This window comes from Amblyomma americanum, chromosome 3, assembly GCF_052857255.1.
Source record: "Amblyomma americanum isolate KBUSLIRL-KWMA chromosome 3, ASM5285725v1, whole genome shotgun sequence".
In the NCBI taxonomy this organism is placed as follows: Eukaryota; Metazoa; Arthropoda; class Arachnida; order Ixodida; family Ixodidae; genus Amblyomma; species Amblyomma americanum.
The window spans coordinates 29,555,276-29,573,046 of NC_135499.1; the positions used below are offsets into that span (position 1 = coordinate 29,555,276).

Below are 17,771 nucleotides of genomic sequence, written 5' to 3' on the forward strand. Positions count from 1 at the left end.
CTTTTGTTGTAGAGATGCAAACACGTGCTTGACCGGTGGCTAAGCAGACGGACATTGCTCTGCGCGCCGGATTATCAGTCAAGGGGAAGACGGCAACAGTGAGATGTCGCGCAACGCTCGTGTTTGAGAGTATTTCTCCCCCTCCTCCGCGCTTTTCATGGTGCATAGAACTGCACGTGTTTGTTAAAAATATTTTACAGTTCGATATAGCCAATAATTTGTAAATCCTAGTTTATTATAATGAGGTTTTACTGCATTTACAACCGTTTTCATTACAACGGAAAGAGCTTTTTGAACAGGAGCATTGGTGTAATAGAGAGATATAAGGTTATAACATACAAAAGATAAAAAAAAACAAGAACAAAAGATTAGTGCTCCTGGAATGAAAAAAAATCTGTCAGCACCGGATCCATTGCTTTTTCACATGGTCAATTCGAATTTATATTCCGTTTCTGCTTAAAAAAAGCACCCTTTTTGTGCAGTAATATAAATTGTCTATACCTAGAGCTTGGTGCATGATAGCCTTAGATGCTTATGCACCAATACACCCAGCACAACACAATACACAAGTTGTGAGTACGTGCTTCATCTGTCTACCAATTTCCCATCGTTCTGCAACCAGTGTAGCACAGTTTCCCTGCACTATGAGCAATGCACACATCTCCCCTCAAACTTTCGCCTTTCAGGGGAGCAGTACCCACCACCTGAGGGCTGTGCTCAGCACCCGTCTCGGAGCTGGGGCTGAGCGTGCTGGGTGTAGCGGGCCCCACAGGGGGCACAGCACCGTCCTCCAGGCTGTGCACTGCACCACTTCTCTCTGAGGACACCTGGAAGCGAAAGGAACACACAGCAAGCATTGTAGCATGGAAGGCAACAACAACCATGGCAGCAATGCAACAACTCCCAGCCCAGCAGGCCCCCACTGGAACCACTGCTCCTTAGATGCCTTCGATCCTACTGCCCAACCCAACTTCACATGCTCGTGTCCCCTAGGGAGCATTGACCCACCACGAGGGAGCACAGAAAGTAGGTCCAAGGCAAGGCACCATCTCATGTACCATAAAAAGACCCCACGACGGTAAAGGCACTGCCATACCATCTTCCAGCACTGCTTTTACTTTGCTGCTATGCAAACTACAGTCGGCCACATGCTATCTGTTTTATAGCGAGAGCTGAGATATGTTTCTAGGATATTTCAGCTCCAGAGCACGTTTCGTCTCATTAAGTTTAGTCTACTTAGCCATAGACGGTGCTGCCAGATTCTTCACCCCCTTAACCCAAGATTGTTCAGCATCCACTTAAAATATGCAAGGATGATGCAGCCAATGCTTAGCCATAAGGTGGCACTGTTAAATCATTACACAGCCAGCTGTCATTGGACGGCGACATAAAAATGATTGGTAATTGGTCAGCAGGCTAGCTTTGCTTTCGCCAAGTTCTGTGACTTAACCAGCCAGAGTAAGCATTGATAATTTTTTTGTACCTCAAATTTTGCAGGAAGGGCCTTAATCTTACCTCTACCATCTTCCTTTCTACAGCCTTTTCATTAGCCTACAAGTTTCTGCCCCAGAGGTGAAAGCACTGCTAAGAAACATGAATTTTGCCCAAATTCATGACAAAATGAACCCAAGAGCAGCGCAAGTAAATCAGTAATGAGACAACGAAAAGGAAAACACACTAGGTACCAGGGAGACATTATTTCACTGCCCTTTGACTTTCTCAGCGTCCCCAGCCTGTCCAGCGCGGGGCAGGCTTGGGAAGATCAGTGCAACTACTTTGCCACATGTGGCTGCGAAAAGCGAGTGGCGTCAAAAAATGTGCGATTCATTTGTAAATTGCTCCTGGTAAGAAAAAGTGTAAATCTTGGCTGATGTCGTCAAATGTTTCTAAAACTGTGCTGATGTCTATTCACTGTCGTCGTAATTACGTTGAGCCCAATTACACTACCAATAACATCCGGATGAAACATCTGAAGCATTCAAATATCTCGGTGTGCATATCTCCCGCGACCTAACTCGGACTTCTCATGTTAACCACATAATAAACTCTGCTAATCGTGTGTTAGGCTATTTACGTCGTAACCTTTTTCGTCGTAAATAGCCTAACATTTCAAAAATCATTTCTTGTCCACACAGCTCGCGACTGGAATGACTTTCCCTGCGAATCAGCACTAATCCCTGATCCAGCCCATTTCAAGACTGCCATCGAGGAAGCTATGTCATCGTCATGATTCCCATGTAACATTCATTGTTAACCGCTGTTCTTGCGCCCACCCCTCATGTAATGTCCCGCCAGGGACCCTTGAGGTTCAAATAAATAAATAAATATAAAACAGCTTGCTTTTCAAACTTTTGTGCGATCCAAGCTGGAGTATGCTAATGCTACTTTTGTCCCACACTACAATAATCTTACCAACGCCCTCGAGTTGGTTCAGAATCGCGCGACACGCTTCACTCTGTCAAATTATTCCTACAATGCCAGCATCTCCGCACTAAAAGCGCAAATAAACCTGCCCCCCCTATCTGTGCGCCATAGAATAGCACGTCTTATCCTTTTTCATAAATTTTTCCATTCCTTGCCTTTTGATTACCCCTACATAAAAAGGGCCCATCGCATCGCCCGCTTTCGCCATCAAAATACAGTGTATCCCCCAAAAGCCAATACTGGGACCTTTCAACAATCATTTTTCCTGCGTACAGCACGAGACCGGAATGACCTGCCCACCGAAGTTGCCACAATCATCAACCTACAAGCATTCAAGCGGCTCACTGAAAACCTCTCATCATAATTTGCTACCTTGTTTGCCATAACCACCCACTCCCTCATGTAATGTCTCGATTGAGACCTTTGAGGAAATGAATGAATGAATGAATGAATGAATGAATGAATGAATGAATGAAAGACAATAGCGTGCCGTTTACCCAGCTCGCTCGCGCCGACGATTGCTTTCCCATATGAATGGCTACGAAAGCAAACTTCCTGTAACCTCCGGAGCATGCGTCGCGCCAGAATCTAAAACTACCAAACCGTTGGCTATTTTGCTTGCCGCTACCCAACTGGGCTGCATGAGAGTGCCCCGTTTTATCACCTTGTATCTCCATTTGCCTCTGGCTGCTGGCTTTGCGATTGCATCCTTCTGCGTTCGTTTATTGCTTCAGGCTGCACACGAGCCGCCACGCCATCATGCAGGAAGTTACATAGCGTGGGTCTGGGGCAGGGATGCATCGACTAATACCGTATTTACACGATTGTAAGTCGACCCCCCCAAATCGCATGTCCGAAAAAAAAAAAGAAGTTAATGCGAATGTAAGTCGACCCCCCCAATCGCATGTCCGAAAAAAAAAAAAACACCGGTGAAGCGCTTCAAAAACGAAAATTTATTGCATAGATGGGCTATACATCCTCACTTGAGTCATCTTCAGTGGTACTGCTGTCGTCGCCATCGTCGCCGCTGCGATCCCACAGCACATCGTCCTCCATGGAAAGCCCGCACTTCCTAAATGACTGCACCACGACATCGCATGAAACGGCCGCCCAAGCAGAAATCACCCACCCGCACACAGCCGCCAGGGAAGCTCTCTTCACGCGCCCCGTTGGCATAAGTTCCCGCTCTTCTGCCGCCAGCCACTCGTTGTACTCTGGCCGGAGCAAGTCCTTGAATGGCTTGTTAATGCCAACGTCTAGTGGCTGCAGCTGCCCCGTCAGACCGCCGGGAATCAGCGGCATATCGGTATCTTCTTTTCGGAACTCTGCCTTCACTTTCGCGGTAAGGTGGCCGCGAAATGAGTCCAGCACGAGGAGATTCGAATTGCGATTTTTGAGGGATGCCCCTGGCCTCAAAAGCCACACCCGACGGTACCAATCAATAACTAAGTCATCCGTCATAAAGCCTTTTTCGTTCACTCGCACAATCATACCTTTCGGGAACATTTCCTTTGGCATAGTTTTTCTTTTGAAGACAATGTACGGTCGGAGCTTCGTGCCATCTGCCAAGCATGATAGCATAACAGTGAACCGAAGTTTCTCGTTTCCTGTTGTGAGAAGCTTAACCTCGCGAGCTCCCCTCACGCTCACTGTTGTGTTGCTCGTCATGTGGAAGTAGACGGGAGTCTGGTCCGCATTGCCTATTTGGCCGAGCAGGTATCGCCGCGAGTCGCGGAACTTGAGGTAGTGCCTATGGAAGGCAAAAACTTTCTCCTCGTAAGCAGCAGGCAGCTTCTGGCATACACTAGTACGCCGACGAAGAGAGAAGCCAGCCCACTTCATAAATTTCGAAGGCCATGCCCTGCTGGCTTTGAAGTCTGTTCGGAGTATTCCAACTTCCGCAGCAAAGACCCGGGCTTGTTGCGTGTCATTTCGCATGTCACTGGAAGGGACCGATCACGTATTTCGGTGACATACGCTGCAAGCTTGACCTCCAGCTCCAGAAAGCGTCCCGACTTCGGCCCGCGGAAACCTCTTCGCTTGGAGTCGCAATCGAAAATTTTGTCTCGCTGCTTCCGCCACTCCCGCACCAACCGTTCAGAAACGTCGAACTTGCGGCCTGCCGCGCAGTTGTTGGTTTCTTCGGCGTAAATGATGGCCTCCCTCTTGAACGCTGCAGTGAATGAGCGCCGAATGCTTTTCGAACCTGGAGAGCTCATGGCGAAGCGCGCGGCCGGCAGTTGAGTCAAAAGCACCAACTCCAAGCACCACCAAACAAAGAGATGATCGCCACGGTCGATGAAAAGCTACGATGGCACGATGGTCGGTGATCGTATAAGGCAGCACTTGTGTATTCGCACGCTTGCCCGGCGAAACATTCCCGGTTGTACCAGTCAACTTCAAACTACTTAAAAGAAATCGTTTACTAGGGACGGGAGACAAGGTACAAGGTAGTTCAGAAAAATTGCTGATGGCCTAGCTCTGTTAGGCCAGGATATACCTAGCGAAAGCGTGGAGATTTCTGCATCAGAAGAGTGCATTCACTAGATGCGCCTTTATTGACAGCTGTAACTTGAGCCGTCGTGGCGGAGAGGTAGCGTTTCCGCCTCAAACGCCGAAGGCCCTGGTTCGATTCCGAACCTCGGCACCGGACTTCTCTTTTATTCAGCGAGTGGGCGGGGGGTTTCAGTGGCTCCCATGGATGCCGCCGCTGAATACGTTGGTTAGCGGTTAAGCGCACGGGCGGTGAGGCGCGCGCGCGCGCTGCACAGTGAAGTCACGTCGGTCAAAGCGAGAACCTTTATACTCCAACTGCGCTTGACCGCCGATGCGTTCGGCGGCTTCGGCGCACTCTGACCACACTGGTGGGGAGATTGGAGCATGTATCTATTTCGCGCCGAGTGCGCCAGACGCCGCCTGCCCGGCCAGACTGATTTGGCTCCGCGGCGCGGTGCACTTTATATTCAATAGCTGCGGCAGTTGGGCGGAGCTGTTCTTTTCGAGCTCGGCTATTTTAATCCATTCACAGTACATATCTGAAGGTACATGCAAGTTGGCGAGAGAGCCAGATCCAGTGGACCCGTTGGATCTAGCGGAAGCCGTTGACGAGTCGTGCACCGGCTTTGGTTTCAAGCCGCCGACTTAAAACGCGACCTCCCTTGAGCACCCATTTGTTTTTTGTGGCAAAAAATAAATAAATAACTTGGTCCTTGCAACCGTGGGAGACCTCGACGCCGCCTGCTGCGCCGTGCAACCGCGCCGTTCAAGGAATCACAATCCGTTGGCCCCAAAGCCCCGGCCAGCATTCGATGGGCGCAAGGCGCCGACCTTGTCCTGGCCCCTTGCAACTCCCCGCACTGGGGTTATGATATTTAGTTTGCAACGGCTGCTCTCTGAGGAAGGGGGAAACCACCCGCCGGAGCCTAACCTAACCATGCTCCCTCAAAAGCATCGCATGCTCTGTGGGGCTGAGGTTGCTGAAATGCAGGCCAGTTTTTGCGAGAACTACAGGTCTCCTCGATTTGGCTACACTTTCTACACTAGTGTAGGCAGTGCTACACTCGCGTACTCGATTTGTTAGTGTAGCCAGCGCCACCTACACTTCGGCACTCGATTTGGCCAAGCGCTACACGAGTTCTTCTACACTTCTACACTACGAGTTCGGCGAGTGCACTTCGTGTAAAGCCATGGCCGTAGCAGACGTTTCCGCAGCCATGCTCGTCTTGATCGACGGCGTCGAGACACCGGTATACGCCGTGCTTGACGAGCATGGCACGCATATGAAAAACGACGATGGATTCCTTTATGAGACGGAAGGTGAGTACTGATATTGGTTAAGCACGTGGGCTATGTCGCCGTTTGTGACGTGCTGCAAGTTATTTTATTTTCCTAGGCGGCCTTCGCATCAGTGTGCTACGTGTAGAAGAACCCATGCGGAACACACCTCCACCGACGGTACCGGCTGCCGTTGAGGACAGCAGTCGGGGCGCGCCGTCGCCTCTTTGGCAGACCACGCCGCCGCCAGTCTGTCAGCCCACGCCGTCGCCAGGGCCGTCATGTTATTCGCCGCCACCGTCCGGCGGCGGCGAACGCGATGCGTGGAGCGAAAGAAAATCAAGATTTTTGATTACTAAATATAAAGAAGCCAAGGACAACATTGGCAGAAAGGGTGGCTTTAGGTAAGTCGCAGCGTGTGAAATGCCGTAATGACACGTGCTTATGCGTCAGATAGCGCATATGTCTGATTTCTGCAACGCATCATTGGCGCACTTTGTGTCGTTAACCTTTCTGACTTTGTTGCTTAAGTTTAGAGCTCACAATGTTTTCTCAGCCGTAAGCTATGGCTCGGCGTACTGGCAATGGGTATGTTTACTGTCTACTTCCAGAAGCACATCATTCATTGTTCATTGTTATTAAAAGTTACACAAAAGCATACAGGTCCATGGTATAAGCTTGGAACGTGCTGTAACTGATGCTACATCCTATAAGCTTGGAACATGCTGTATCTGATGGTATCCTTATACAAAAACTTAACAGTAGGGTACTAACGCTTGGAAAAATCTTGTTTTCTCAGGACAAAAAAGGCCATGTGGGAGAAGCTTACGGACCAAATAAACAGTGAATTTGGCTGCCACCTGACGCCACTGCAGGTGGAAAATAAATGGAAAACAATGGAGAGGGCATATAAGAAATCAAAAGCAAAAAATGGCTCGTCTGGACATTCGCGAGCAGCCTGCTTGTACGAACGGTATGGACAGCAGACATTTCAGTTGTTTGTTCAAGTAGCTATCCTCAGAAAATGATCTTTGACGTTTTTTTTTTTTACAGGGAACTGTCCGAGGTGCTAGAAAGAGAGCACCACATTACTCCTGTGGCATTGCTTGCACCAGGAAGAATAGTTGCGTAAGTTTACAATTAAACACTTCATTTTTTCTCGGATGAAATATTTTAATATTGTGCCATCTTATTATGTTCACATAATGTTAACTGGCATGTTTTAGTTGTGGCTCTAATTTGCTTTCGCATGCTTGCATGCATATGTCTCTGTCGTGGAGGCCTGTACAGAGAAATCACCTTGACTAATTAATGCTTAATATTCTACAATTCACATATATAAGACCTTCTTGGATCTGAAATTAAGTTTCCACTTCTTTTTGTAGTGACCTCTCTGGCTCTTAAATACGCTATGTGTGCTGCTCTGCTTGCAGGAATGGCGAGAAACCAAGCTACCCAACAGCAAATTTCTCTGCCACTCCTTTTGCATAGTTATAGCATGGAACGAACAATTTGTTATGTTGAAATTAATGAAACTTTATTAATGAAAGTAATAGGGAAGAAGAGAACATGTTGCCCAACAATGGGCCTGCTGATGAAGAGGACGAGCCCCCTGCGCCCTCCCGCAGCACCGAAGCAACGCCAGCTAGGCGACGTAGCCGGCAAGATAAAACAGCAATTGGCGGCCTCATAAAGGTGCTGCAAGAAGCGATGGCCGAGAAGAAGCAGCAGCATGAGGAGAAAATGCGTCTCCTGGAGCGCCTGGTGAAAGCCGTTGAGGCAAAAAAATAAATGAACATCGAGTTCATGTTTGCATTGCTCCTATGTGCATTCTTTTTCGGTCAGCACTGGTGCTGGGCTATTAGCTTCCTTCGGCTTTCACAATGTCCAGCATTTGCGTCACTCTCGCTGGGCTCTTCATTATTACCAACATCATCATGAGCAGGCAGGTCTCCAAGGTCTGCAATGAAGTCCCTCTCAGAATTAGACATGTTATGAAGTACACACGCTCCCATGACTATACGACAACACTGCATGATTGTCTTTGCGTCGACAAGGTATAATCGTCTGAAACGTTGCTTCAGAAGCCCGAAGGTGTTCTCAATGGCAACTCTCTGTTGGCTGTGAAACTTGTTGAATCTTTTCTTCCATGCTGGAAAGCTTGAGCCATTGTCCTTGTATGGCGTTAAAAGCCAAGGCAGAAGGGGATACGCGGAATCTCCGAGTATATAAGAGTCGCCGCATTTGGCCGCAGCTTCCTCAAAGAATGTGCTTTCCCGCAAAACTCTAGCATCGTGTGCTGAACCGGGGAATCCAATAAATACATCCAGAAACTTGTTTTGGTCGTTGCATACACCTTGAAGTATTATCGAAGGAAACTTCTTCCTATTCATATATGATGCAGTTGATTCCTCAGCCTTCAGAATTTCGACATGACAGCCATCGATACATCCGACGGTATTGCGGGGACCTTTCTCCCTGCTTTTCGACAGGAAGGCCGTTTTACTGCGGGCTATGTCGGCAGCGCTTGGCCAGCATATTACCTCTTCGCTGATTGAGTGCAGAAAATTTAGCACCCTTTGTGTGCACAGCACAACCGATGACTCGGATACGTCGAATCTATCGGCAACTGAATACATACTTGTTTGAGCTCCAAGGTAGCACAATGTAATCAAGCAACTTTTCTCTGCTGTGATCTGAGGACGACCCGAAACACATTTAGGATAATACGGTGATAGTCGAAACCACTTGCACAAGCCCTCAAAGGTTTCACGCGAAAGTCTAAACAGTTTCTTAAATTCAAAGTCGAAATACTTTGTTGTCACCAGTTCGAAGTAGCCGTTCACTCGATGACGCTCGACCCGCGCCACTTTGCACAAGGCAACATTAAGGGTAGTGTTAAATTCGTCATCACTGTCCGAGTCAACGAGCTCCATTGCCGCTGCCACCAGATGCTCCATTTTCCACACCGCACAGGCTTACCACCACAAACAAAACGCTGCGCACATGTCAAATGCGTGGAGGAATGGCCGCAGCAGACGAAGGCTTGCACACTCCTGCACTTTCACACTCGATTTGGCCGCTACACTGAGAGCGCTAGTGTCTAGCTACACTTACACTGTCAGAACTAGCGCTACACTCGCACGGAACTTTTGTGAACCAGTGTAAAAAGTGTAGCCAAATCGAGGAGACCTTACGTCGTCGGGTTCGGGAACGGGATCCATCGTAACGCTGGCAAGACGCCGGTGCAAACGTAAACGAAGCGACGGTAGCGACCCCCGATAGATGCCTTCAACGTGCGGCGGCAGTAGCTTTCATTTCGGCAGCTGCTAGACCGCACCGCTAGCCGCCAGAAATCACGGAGTCTCCGTTTACGTCACGTTTCACGTCACTCCGTTCTGTGTCGTCATAAGAGTTCTCGAGTTTGAATCGGAGCGGGGGGACAAAATTTTTCAACTTCGAATCCAAATTTCTCTGAAATAAATGCATCTTTCGCTCCCGGACAAGCGTCAACAAAGCCATGAAATGCCGAACTATCAGATATTGCTAACAAAAAAATTTTGATATGGTTCTCCTCAGTGTCCCTTTAACCTGGAGTACTGACATCGCACAGCACACGGGCGCCTTTGCGTTTCACTTCCATCGAAACGCTGCCGCCGCGGTCGGGTTCTAACCCGGGTATCCTGTTCAGTAGTACTGAACCATCGCAGTGGGTAACGGTGTGCGCAGTAAAAATAAAAAATGAAAAATCCTGGCCAAAAAGCCCGTGGAATACCTGAATGCTACGCTTGGAGCCGTAGAGCAAACAAAAACTTCTAACATCGCAGTAGCGTCCCTGATAGATTGTTTTTCTTGCTTTTATTGGCAGTTCAAGGTTTCGTTTCGATTGTAAGTCGACCCCCCCCCCCCCCTCGGAATTTTAAATTTCAAAGAAAGGGTCGACTTACAATCGTGTAAATACGGTAGATTTAGAGTCAACTTTTTTTGCCCAGCGAGAGGCGCGAGCGCAAGGTCGACTTGTATGCGGCAATACATTGCGCGTTACGACCTTTGTAAGTTTTTTAGGATGTCTTCGCAAAATCTCCCCTTAATTTGCACACTCCCTTGTTGAAGCCGTAATTTAGGAAAAGTGCTCAAATTACACGAGTAAATATGGCAGCTCATACTCAGTGCGAAATTACATGAGTGAGTTACATTTCGCATCCGTTGAAACACGACCGCTGTGCCCTCGGGATCAGCAGTCAGGTGCCCTAACCACTGAGCCATCACGGTGGCGCGAGATGAGTGCGAGTTATATCGAGCCATCATATCCATCTCACTTAGCACAGAACACACTAGACAAAAGAAAGCAACAGACAAGACATTCGTCTGGTGCGTTTTTTTCGCTAAATGAGATGTGTATAATGGCTAAAAACTAACTAGCCCACCCGTTAACTCTTTTTAGCATTGTTCACAAATGAGAAACCTTTATTGTACAAGCTTTTACAAGGCAACACACTTGACGGTGCAGTCATGAAGTCAAATATTTTTGCCTAACATTTGCTCAAGAGTGTCAGTGTTATGTGGCACTCACAGCTTGCTACTGCTACCAATGCTTGTTCGTTGGTAGCAGTAGCAATCATCCCGTCTTTGCAAGTAAAAATTTTTTAACTTTACAAAGTGGCGGAATTTGCCCAAATTTGCTTTTTATGGTCTCGAAAACTTTATTGTATGAAAACTGCAGCGTGAAACTGCTTCATTAAATTGAAGAAATAAATACATACATTTCAATGGCAGCAAGGAACGAACGAAAAAGTTTGTTCCATTGCAAACTTCATTATATCAAGGTTCAGCTGTAACAGCTTTATCTTACTAGTACTCACCTATGGAGCAGAAACAGGCAGGCTAACGAAAAGGATTAAACTTACTGCATTTACACGATTGCAAGTCAACCTGTTTTTAAAATGCTAAAAGTGAAGCACGGAAAAATAGAGATGTAAGAAAGGCGACGAACACGCACTTTCTTACGTCCCTGTGTTTTCCGCGCTTTTAAGTTAACCATAGATTACCAACAAGGCCATACTAACATTTTACTATTTTTTTTACTTCAACATCTGAAGTTGACGGCTCAGCTTACAATTGAAACCTAAGCATGGAACTATCAATAAAGGTGAGAAAAATGAGATATCAAACCATGTAGTTAAACTGACGTTTTGTACAGCTCTGCCCAGCAGCATTTGGCTATTGCACGTGCTTGTTTGGAAAAAATCTTTATTATTTTTACTGTGCAACTGGCACTCATGGGAGTGTAGATAATTGATGGAAGGGTCACTGTTCCAATCACGGCGGCACTGCCACTTGGAATGGCAGCGCTTCCATGGAGTGTCGGTAGCAGATGGATTAGCCAACACTGCACATGCATAGTTTCTTTTCCAAGCAATGTTGGGGTGTTCCAAGCTGTGTTACGAGCTGTTCCAAGTGATGATGTCGGTGCAGTTCTTTGCGAAGTGCGGGATTTCGCTCGACAAGGACATGCTGTGGACCCACAGCAGCAATGACGACGGCAGCATTAGTGAGGACGATGGCACAATTGTGGACGAGTACCGTAAAAACCCGCATAGCATACGAACCCAAATATAATATGAGGTGAAGTTTTAGAGACGCGAAATGAACAAAAACAAGTTTTACCCGTGTATAATAGGGGTGACGAAAGCTCAGAGAAGACATTTATTCAAATCACATCTTGCACTTCACCTCCATCACTTTCATCTTCAGTAGTGCTTTCATCATCATCATCATTTATTTTCCCTTAAAGGCCCCAATGGGGCATTACATAAGGGGGGGGGGATAAATGGTAATAACGGGTCACGAAGATAGAACACAAATATAAATGGCAAGCACAAATAAACACAGCAAAACGCATTGAAATTACCAAGACAATAAATAGGTAAATAAAAGGCATTCTACAGGAATTGAGGAGAGAAATAAGCAGTCAATAAGTGTTTAAATTTTACTGAGTTGGTTTCACTGACTATATCGTCAGGGAGTACATTCCACTCGGATATAACAGTTGGCAAAAATGAATTATTGAAAGCTTTAGTGCTACCATGAATATGCTGAACACGGTTGCAATTAAACAAACGTTGGGAGGATCTCAAGGGGGGCAGAATAAGGCTCTCAGGTAATTGCGGGAAATTATAATAAAGTTTGTGAAATAGGCAAAGTCTTGCTATCTTACGCCGTGATGACAGGGGGGTTAGACCGATGGAAGATTTGATATTAGTAACGCTCAGCCGAGAATCATATTTGGATGTTATGAAACGAGCAGCTCGGTTTTGGACTGCTTCTAACGCCTGGATTAGGTATTCTTGATGGGGGTTCCAAATAGTCGATGCATATTCAAGTTTGGTACGGATATATGTTTCATATGCGATTAGTCTAACCGTGGGCGGAGAAAATGTGAGAGATCGTCTAATGAAGCCTAGTGATTTGGAAACGCGTGCAGCAAGTGACTTGATGTGCTTTGACCAGTTCAGATTACTTGTTATTTCGATGCCAAGATACCTGTAAGATTCAACTTGCGATAGGTTGCATCTGCGAACAGACGAATGGATGACGAAATTCCAGCGGGGAGGTCATTAATAAAGATTAAAAACAGAAGCGGGCCAAGAACTGATCCCTGAGGGACTCCAGAGGTAACATTTGTAGCGGCGGAAGGATAACTATCAATGACGGTGTATTGCGAACGATTAGTTAAAGAATCCATGATAATAATTGTGGGTCCAGAGATAGACAGGAAAGTTTAGTCATGAGGCGCTGGTGGGGACGCGGTCAGAAGCCCTAGAAAAATCGAGGTAAATTATGTCTGTTTGAAGGGATGAGTCTAGGAGTGGAGGGCAGTCGTGAATTCGAAAAGCTGAGTTTCACACGAATAACCAGAACGAAATCCGTGTTGTTTAGAGAAGAAAAAGGAACTATTATCTAGGTGCGTTGCAATGTGAGAGTAAATTATATGTTCGATGAGCTTGCATGCAATGCACGTTAGCGAGATAGGCCGATAATTGGACGGATCGGAGCGGTTTCCTGCCTTAAAGGTTGGTACAACTCTGCTTAACTTCCACTCGGACGGGATTTGGCCACTGGAAATAGACTGCGTGAAAATTATTTGTAGGATACGGCTGGATATTAGTTTGGTACCTTTAAGAATTTTGGCAGATATGTTGTCGGGCCCAGGGGCACTTGATACCTTTAAGTTATCTATTAATTTACTTATTCCATCAACAGAGATATCAATTGGCGCCATTTGAGGAAAATTTAAGCTGGGCGCTAAAGGAATATTTGTAACCGGTTCCTGTGTGAAAACCGACGAGAAGTACTCGTTCATTACGTCTGAACAGAGCTCCTTTAGAACGTGAGAGCCTTCGGGATCTAATAAAGTGATATTATGTAACCCGCTATGGTTGGGAGTTAACAAAGACCAGAACTTTTTTGGGTTATTTTTGAGGATGTCAAGTAGGTCCTTGTCGTAAAATTTATGTTTGGTGCTCCTGAGCAACCTGGTATAATTATGCAGACAGCATAAGTACTTTTCCCATTTAAGAGCTGAGTTCGAGCTCTTAGCTGCCCTGAATAACCGTTTTTTCTTGTTACATAATTTTCTTAAGGAATTTGTAAACCATGGTTTGCCGGCATCACCACGAATGCAGACAAGGGGTACATATGAGTCAATTAGAGAGATAATTGTTTCTTTATACGAACGCCAGTTATCATCAACAGACCTATTAGGAGCGGACTCTGCAAAGTGGGGAAGAAATTCAGCCAGTTCATCATTGATTTTGGAAAAATCGGCTTTGCTGTAATCACGAGTGTATTTTACTGAACGTTGTCGGGGAGGGATTGAAATCGATAGGTTGAACAGCACTATGTTGTGATCGCTAAGACCATCGCAGGATGACAATGACTGGATTAAATTTGGGTTTGAGACAAGAGCAAGATCTAGGGTGTTACTACCACGAGTTGGAAAACTGACTGTTTGGGAGAGGTTAAACGAGAGAATAAGATCCAAAAAATCTCTGGAATGGCGTGAGTCTGCACTTAGGTTCTCCCAATCGATGTCTGGAAAGTTAAAATCACCGCAAACTACTATAAGGTTCCCGGAGGGAAACTGGTTTTTCATGTGAAAAAGAATGGTACCTAAGTCTTCAATGAAGGAGTGATCAGAATCAGGAGCTCGGTAGCAGGCAATGATAATATTAGTGCGATGACCAGGAGAAACGTTCACACAAAGGATTTCGCTATTGCTAGTGATTTCAACAGCAGAACAAACCAAGGTACGCTTAATGAGGACCATCATGCCGCCTCCCCTGCGCCCAGGTCTATCACGCCGGAAAAAATCGAAAGATTGCTTATCTTGCAATAGCTCTTCATTCTGTATATCAGGGGCGAGCCATGTTTCGGTAAAGATTGCGATATCGGTGCTGTTGTCATCCAAAATAGCTTCAACGGTGTCTTTCTTTGAGAAGTAGCTTCGGATATTGGTTAGTAAAACTGATACTCATTTGTCTCTTGAGGCAGGGGTGGCGCGCTCAGAAGTTTGCAAAGGTTGGCGAATCAACAGCTTCTGCGACGGCAGTGAGTGCTATGAAGTTTGTTCGGTTACGGAGTCGGTTCCAGCATCATACACAAACTGTTTTTTGTTCATAATTAGCTTATCAAAGCGGATTTTGAATGAGTTAGAACTCTGCAGACCATATGAAAAAAGTATTTTCCTTGCCAAGCGTACACCTGCAGAGTAGTCTTCTCGGACTCTGAACGACGTGTCTTTAAGCACCGAGCTGGTGGAAAGGATTCGCGCTTTGTCTTTAAATCTCGTGAAATTGACTATGATAGGGCGGTTCTTTCCCGACTGGAAACGACCAAGTCTGTGAGCGCGCTCAATATCTTGCCCATCAATTGCGATATCAAGTTTCTGGGAGCAGAATGAAATGATGCGCGATTCAGATTGTGACCACGTTTCCTCTTGTTCATCTTCTATTCCGAAGAACAGCAAATTTGACCGGCGGAGACGATTCTCGGCGTCGTCACATTTGTCCGAAAGTAGCTTAATATCTGAGGAAAGTTTAGCCACATCTGAATCGGCTACAGAGCCTGAGCCGCCTAACTGATTTGTTTCGGCGACATTTTCTAGGGCATCAACTCGGGAAGAAAGGCTGGAAATCGAATCCTCAACTTTCGACTGAGCGGCGCGAATCAGCGCTAGTTCACTTAACACAGTAGTTTGGGAGAGTTCAATGCGGGATATGGCCAGAGCAATTGATTCGAGTGACGGTTGAGGGTTATTATCCACTGTGGGTCTGGGATTCTGTTAGACGTCCCCAGCCAACACTAGGCAAGTGACATATGCGTTGAAACACTGGTAACATGATATGCACAGTATTCTTCGAAAGCAAAGCGTAGGGTCGATGGGGCACGACACCGCTAGCTAAAATGCATTATCAGAGCGGATGTAAGTTGAATCAGGTAAATAACCAACCTGCATGAAAAAGGGCATTCTCGTGACCTGCATCGTTGCGGTGGCGTGCCCCGAATAACTCCAGTAAGACGACGGTATTTGTAGTCCTTTCGAAGTTGCCACTCTGAGCGTGGCACTCGGTCGCCAGATGTGGAAGCAGTCCGGGGTTAAAGGCGGCGGGTAAGGCACGGCGTTGGTTTCGTTGGGCGTGTTGGCGGTATCCCGCCAAACGTCAGAGTAGTGATCCAGACTGCAACGGCTGCCTTGATAGCAAAACGGCGTTGACGAGGCGATCCATATCAGTGCAGCCTGCATGAAAAAGGGCATTCTCGTGACCTGCATCGTTGCGGTGGCGTGCCCCGAATAACTCCAGTAAGATGACGGTATTTGTAGTCCTTTCGAAGTTGCCACTCTGAGCGTAGCACTCGGTCGCCAGATGTGGAAGCAGTCCGGGGTTAAAGGCGGCGGGTAAGGCACGACGTTGGTTTCGTTGGGCGTGTTGACGGTATCCCGCCAAACGTCAGAGTAGTGATCCAGACTGCAACGGCTGCCTTGATAGCAAAACAGCGTTGACGAGGCGATCCATATCAGTGCGGCCTGCATGAAAAAGGGCATTCTCGAGACCTGCATCGTTGCGGTGGCATGACGGATATTTCTTTGTCCGACAAATCATCCCAAATGTACTCATGTTCCGTGCCATTGAGGGCGTTCGAGATGCCACATTTGGTAAAAGAACCACGCACAATATCTTCTGGGATGGCCACCCACGCGTCCACGGTCCATTTGCACAGCGCGGCTGGCGAAGCCCGCTTCAGCCGCCTGGTTGGCCTGACTGCAGGCTCACCTGAGCACATCCACTCTGTGTAGCACTGTTTGACTGTATCCTTGAAAGGTTTTTTTACACTAACACCAATGGGCTGCAATTGTGACCCCATCCCACCCGGAATCACGAGTTCAGTGCCGCAGATGCGTTGCAGCCTCTTCACTGAGTAGGCCAAATGGCAACGAAACACATCCAGCACACGGATTGATGGCAGAGACAACAGTGCACCAAGTCGCCTACACCACACCGACTTTATCCAGTTCAAGACTAGATCCTCATTCATCCACCCTTTCTCATGACATCTCACGATGACATTTTTCTGCATTGTTTTCCTCTTGAAGATCACGTAAGGGGGGAGCTTGCGGCCATCTGCCGTGCACGATAACATTACTGCAACTTACGTCTTCTCGCTGTGTGGACCGGACGCTAACTTGTTTAGAGCCCTTCTCGTGCATGGTGAGGGGCGATGGTATGTTTAGGTAAGCCGGCGTCTGATTGGCATTGCCTATTTTGCCCCACAGAAGGTACTTTGACTTGCGCAAAGAAATGACATGGTGCTGAAAACTTATAAGCAGCTCTTCGAACGCTTCAGGCAGCTTCTGTGAAATCGAGGTTCACCAGCGTAGTGAAAAGCCAGCATGACAGATGTAGCGATGGAGCCAGTACTTGCTCGTTTTGAAGGCAGAGCGCGGTATCCCTTTCTCTTGTGCAAGCTCTCTAGCTTTTGCCTGCATAAGCTCCACGCTCACAGCTAAATGCACGGCTCGCTGTTGCCGTACTAACTACGTCAGGCCACGTTCAATTTCTCGGAATGCACTATTCTTCGAGCCGCGAAAGCTTCGTCGTGTTCCGCTGCACGCGAAAAGGGTTTCTTTCTGTCGTTGCCATCCACGAATGCTTCCCTCAATGACACCAAACTGCCTCCCGGCTGCACCGTTGCCGATGTTCTCCACAGGTCCGACGTTTCTCCAAGGGTGCAGAAGAACGGTTTCAACAAGAGTTGAGTAAACATCAGCAAACGACCACGACACAATGGGGAAGCAGCCTGGACTTGCTGGTTCTGCGAAACTCTGCGGATTCCACCCACATCATCGACAGAGTTGAAACCAAGTCGCACTACTTCACTGATCATCGAAGTCTGTTCATTGCCATAAAGTTCAAGCCGTTACGCGACTACTACCTCTATAAAACCATTGTGTCTTCACTTTCAAGCCGAACCTAAGCGTAGCCAGGCAAATGTAGCTCTCGCGTCACTCCAGG

The 17,771-nt window shown here is 47.1% G+C and overlaps 2 protein-coding genes across 11 annotated transcripts in view; one reads left to right on the top strand and one right to left on the bottom strand.

The window, feature by feature from the left end:
* Lrch (Leucine-rich-repeats and calponin homology domain protein) overlaps positions 1 to 17,771 on the bottom strand; it is a 314,440-nt gene that overhangs the window by 155,475 nt on the left and 141,194 nt on the right. For all 10 annotated transcript variants that reach the window (XM_077657196.1, XM_077657188.1, XM_077657195.1 and 7 more), the window contains one exon: positions 702 to 827. In XM_077657196.1, the coding sequence (XP_077513322.1) occupies positions 702 to 827 (126 nt within the window). The remainder of the gene's footprint in view (positions 1 to 701; positions 828 to 17,771) is intronic.
* On the top strand, positions 5,945 to 9,344 carry LOC144124493 (uncharacterized). Its single transcript, XM_077657198.1, has 5 exons — positions 5,945 to 6,240; positions 6,317 to 6,602; positions 6,998 to 7,171; positions 7,252 to 7,326; positions 7,632 to 9,344. Exons 1-5 carry the CDS (start codon positions 6,111 to 6,113, stop codon positions 7,687 to 7,689), a joined length of 723 nt encoding a protein of 240 aa, XP_077513324.1. The 5' UTR covers positions 5,945 to 6,110; the 3' UTR covers positions 7,690 to 9,344.

Bases quoted from the DNA above. Each gene is read 5' to 3' on its own strand.
- LOC144124493 (XM_077657198.1), top strand. From the start codon at position 6,111: ATGGCCGTAGCAGACGTTTCCGCAGCCATGCTCGTCTTGATCGACGGC. The intron at 6,241-6,316 runs GTGAGTACTGAT...TTATTTTCCTAG, and splicing joins ATTCCTTTATGAGACGGAAG to GCGGCCTTCGCATCAGTGTG. The intron at 7,327-7,631 runs GTAAGTTTACAA...CTCTGCTTGCAG, and splicing joins GCACCAGGAAGAATAGTTGC to GAATGGCGAGAAACCAAGCT.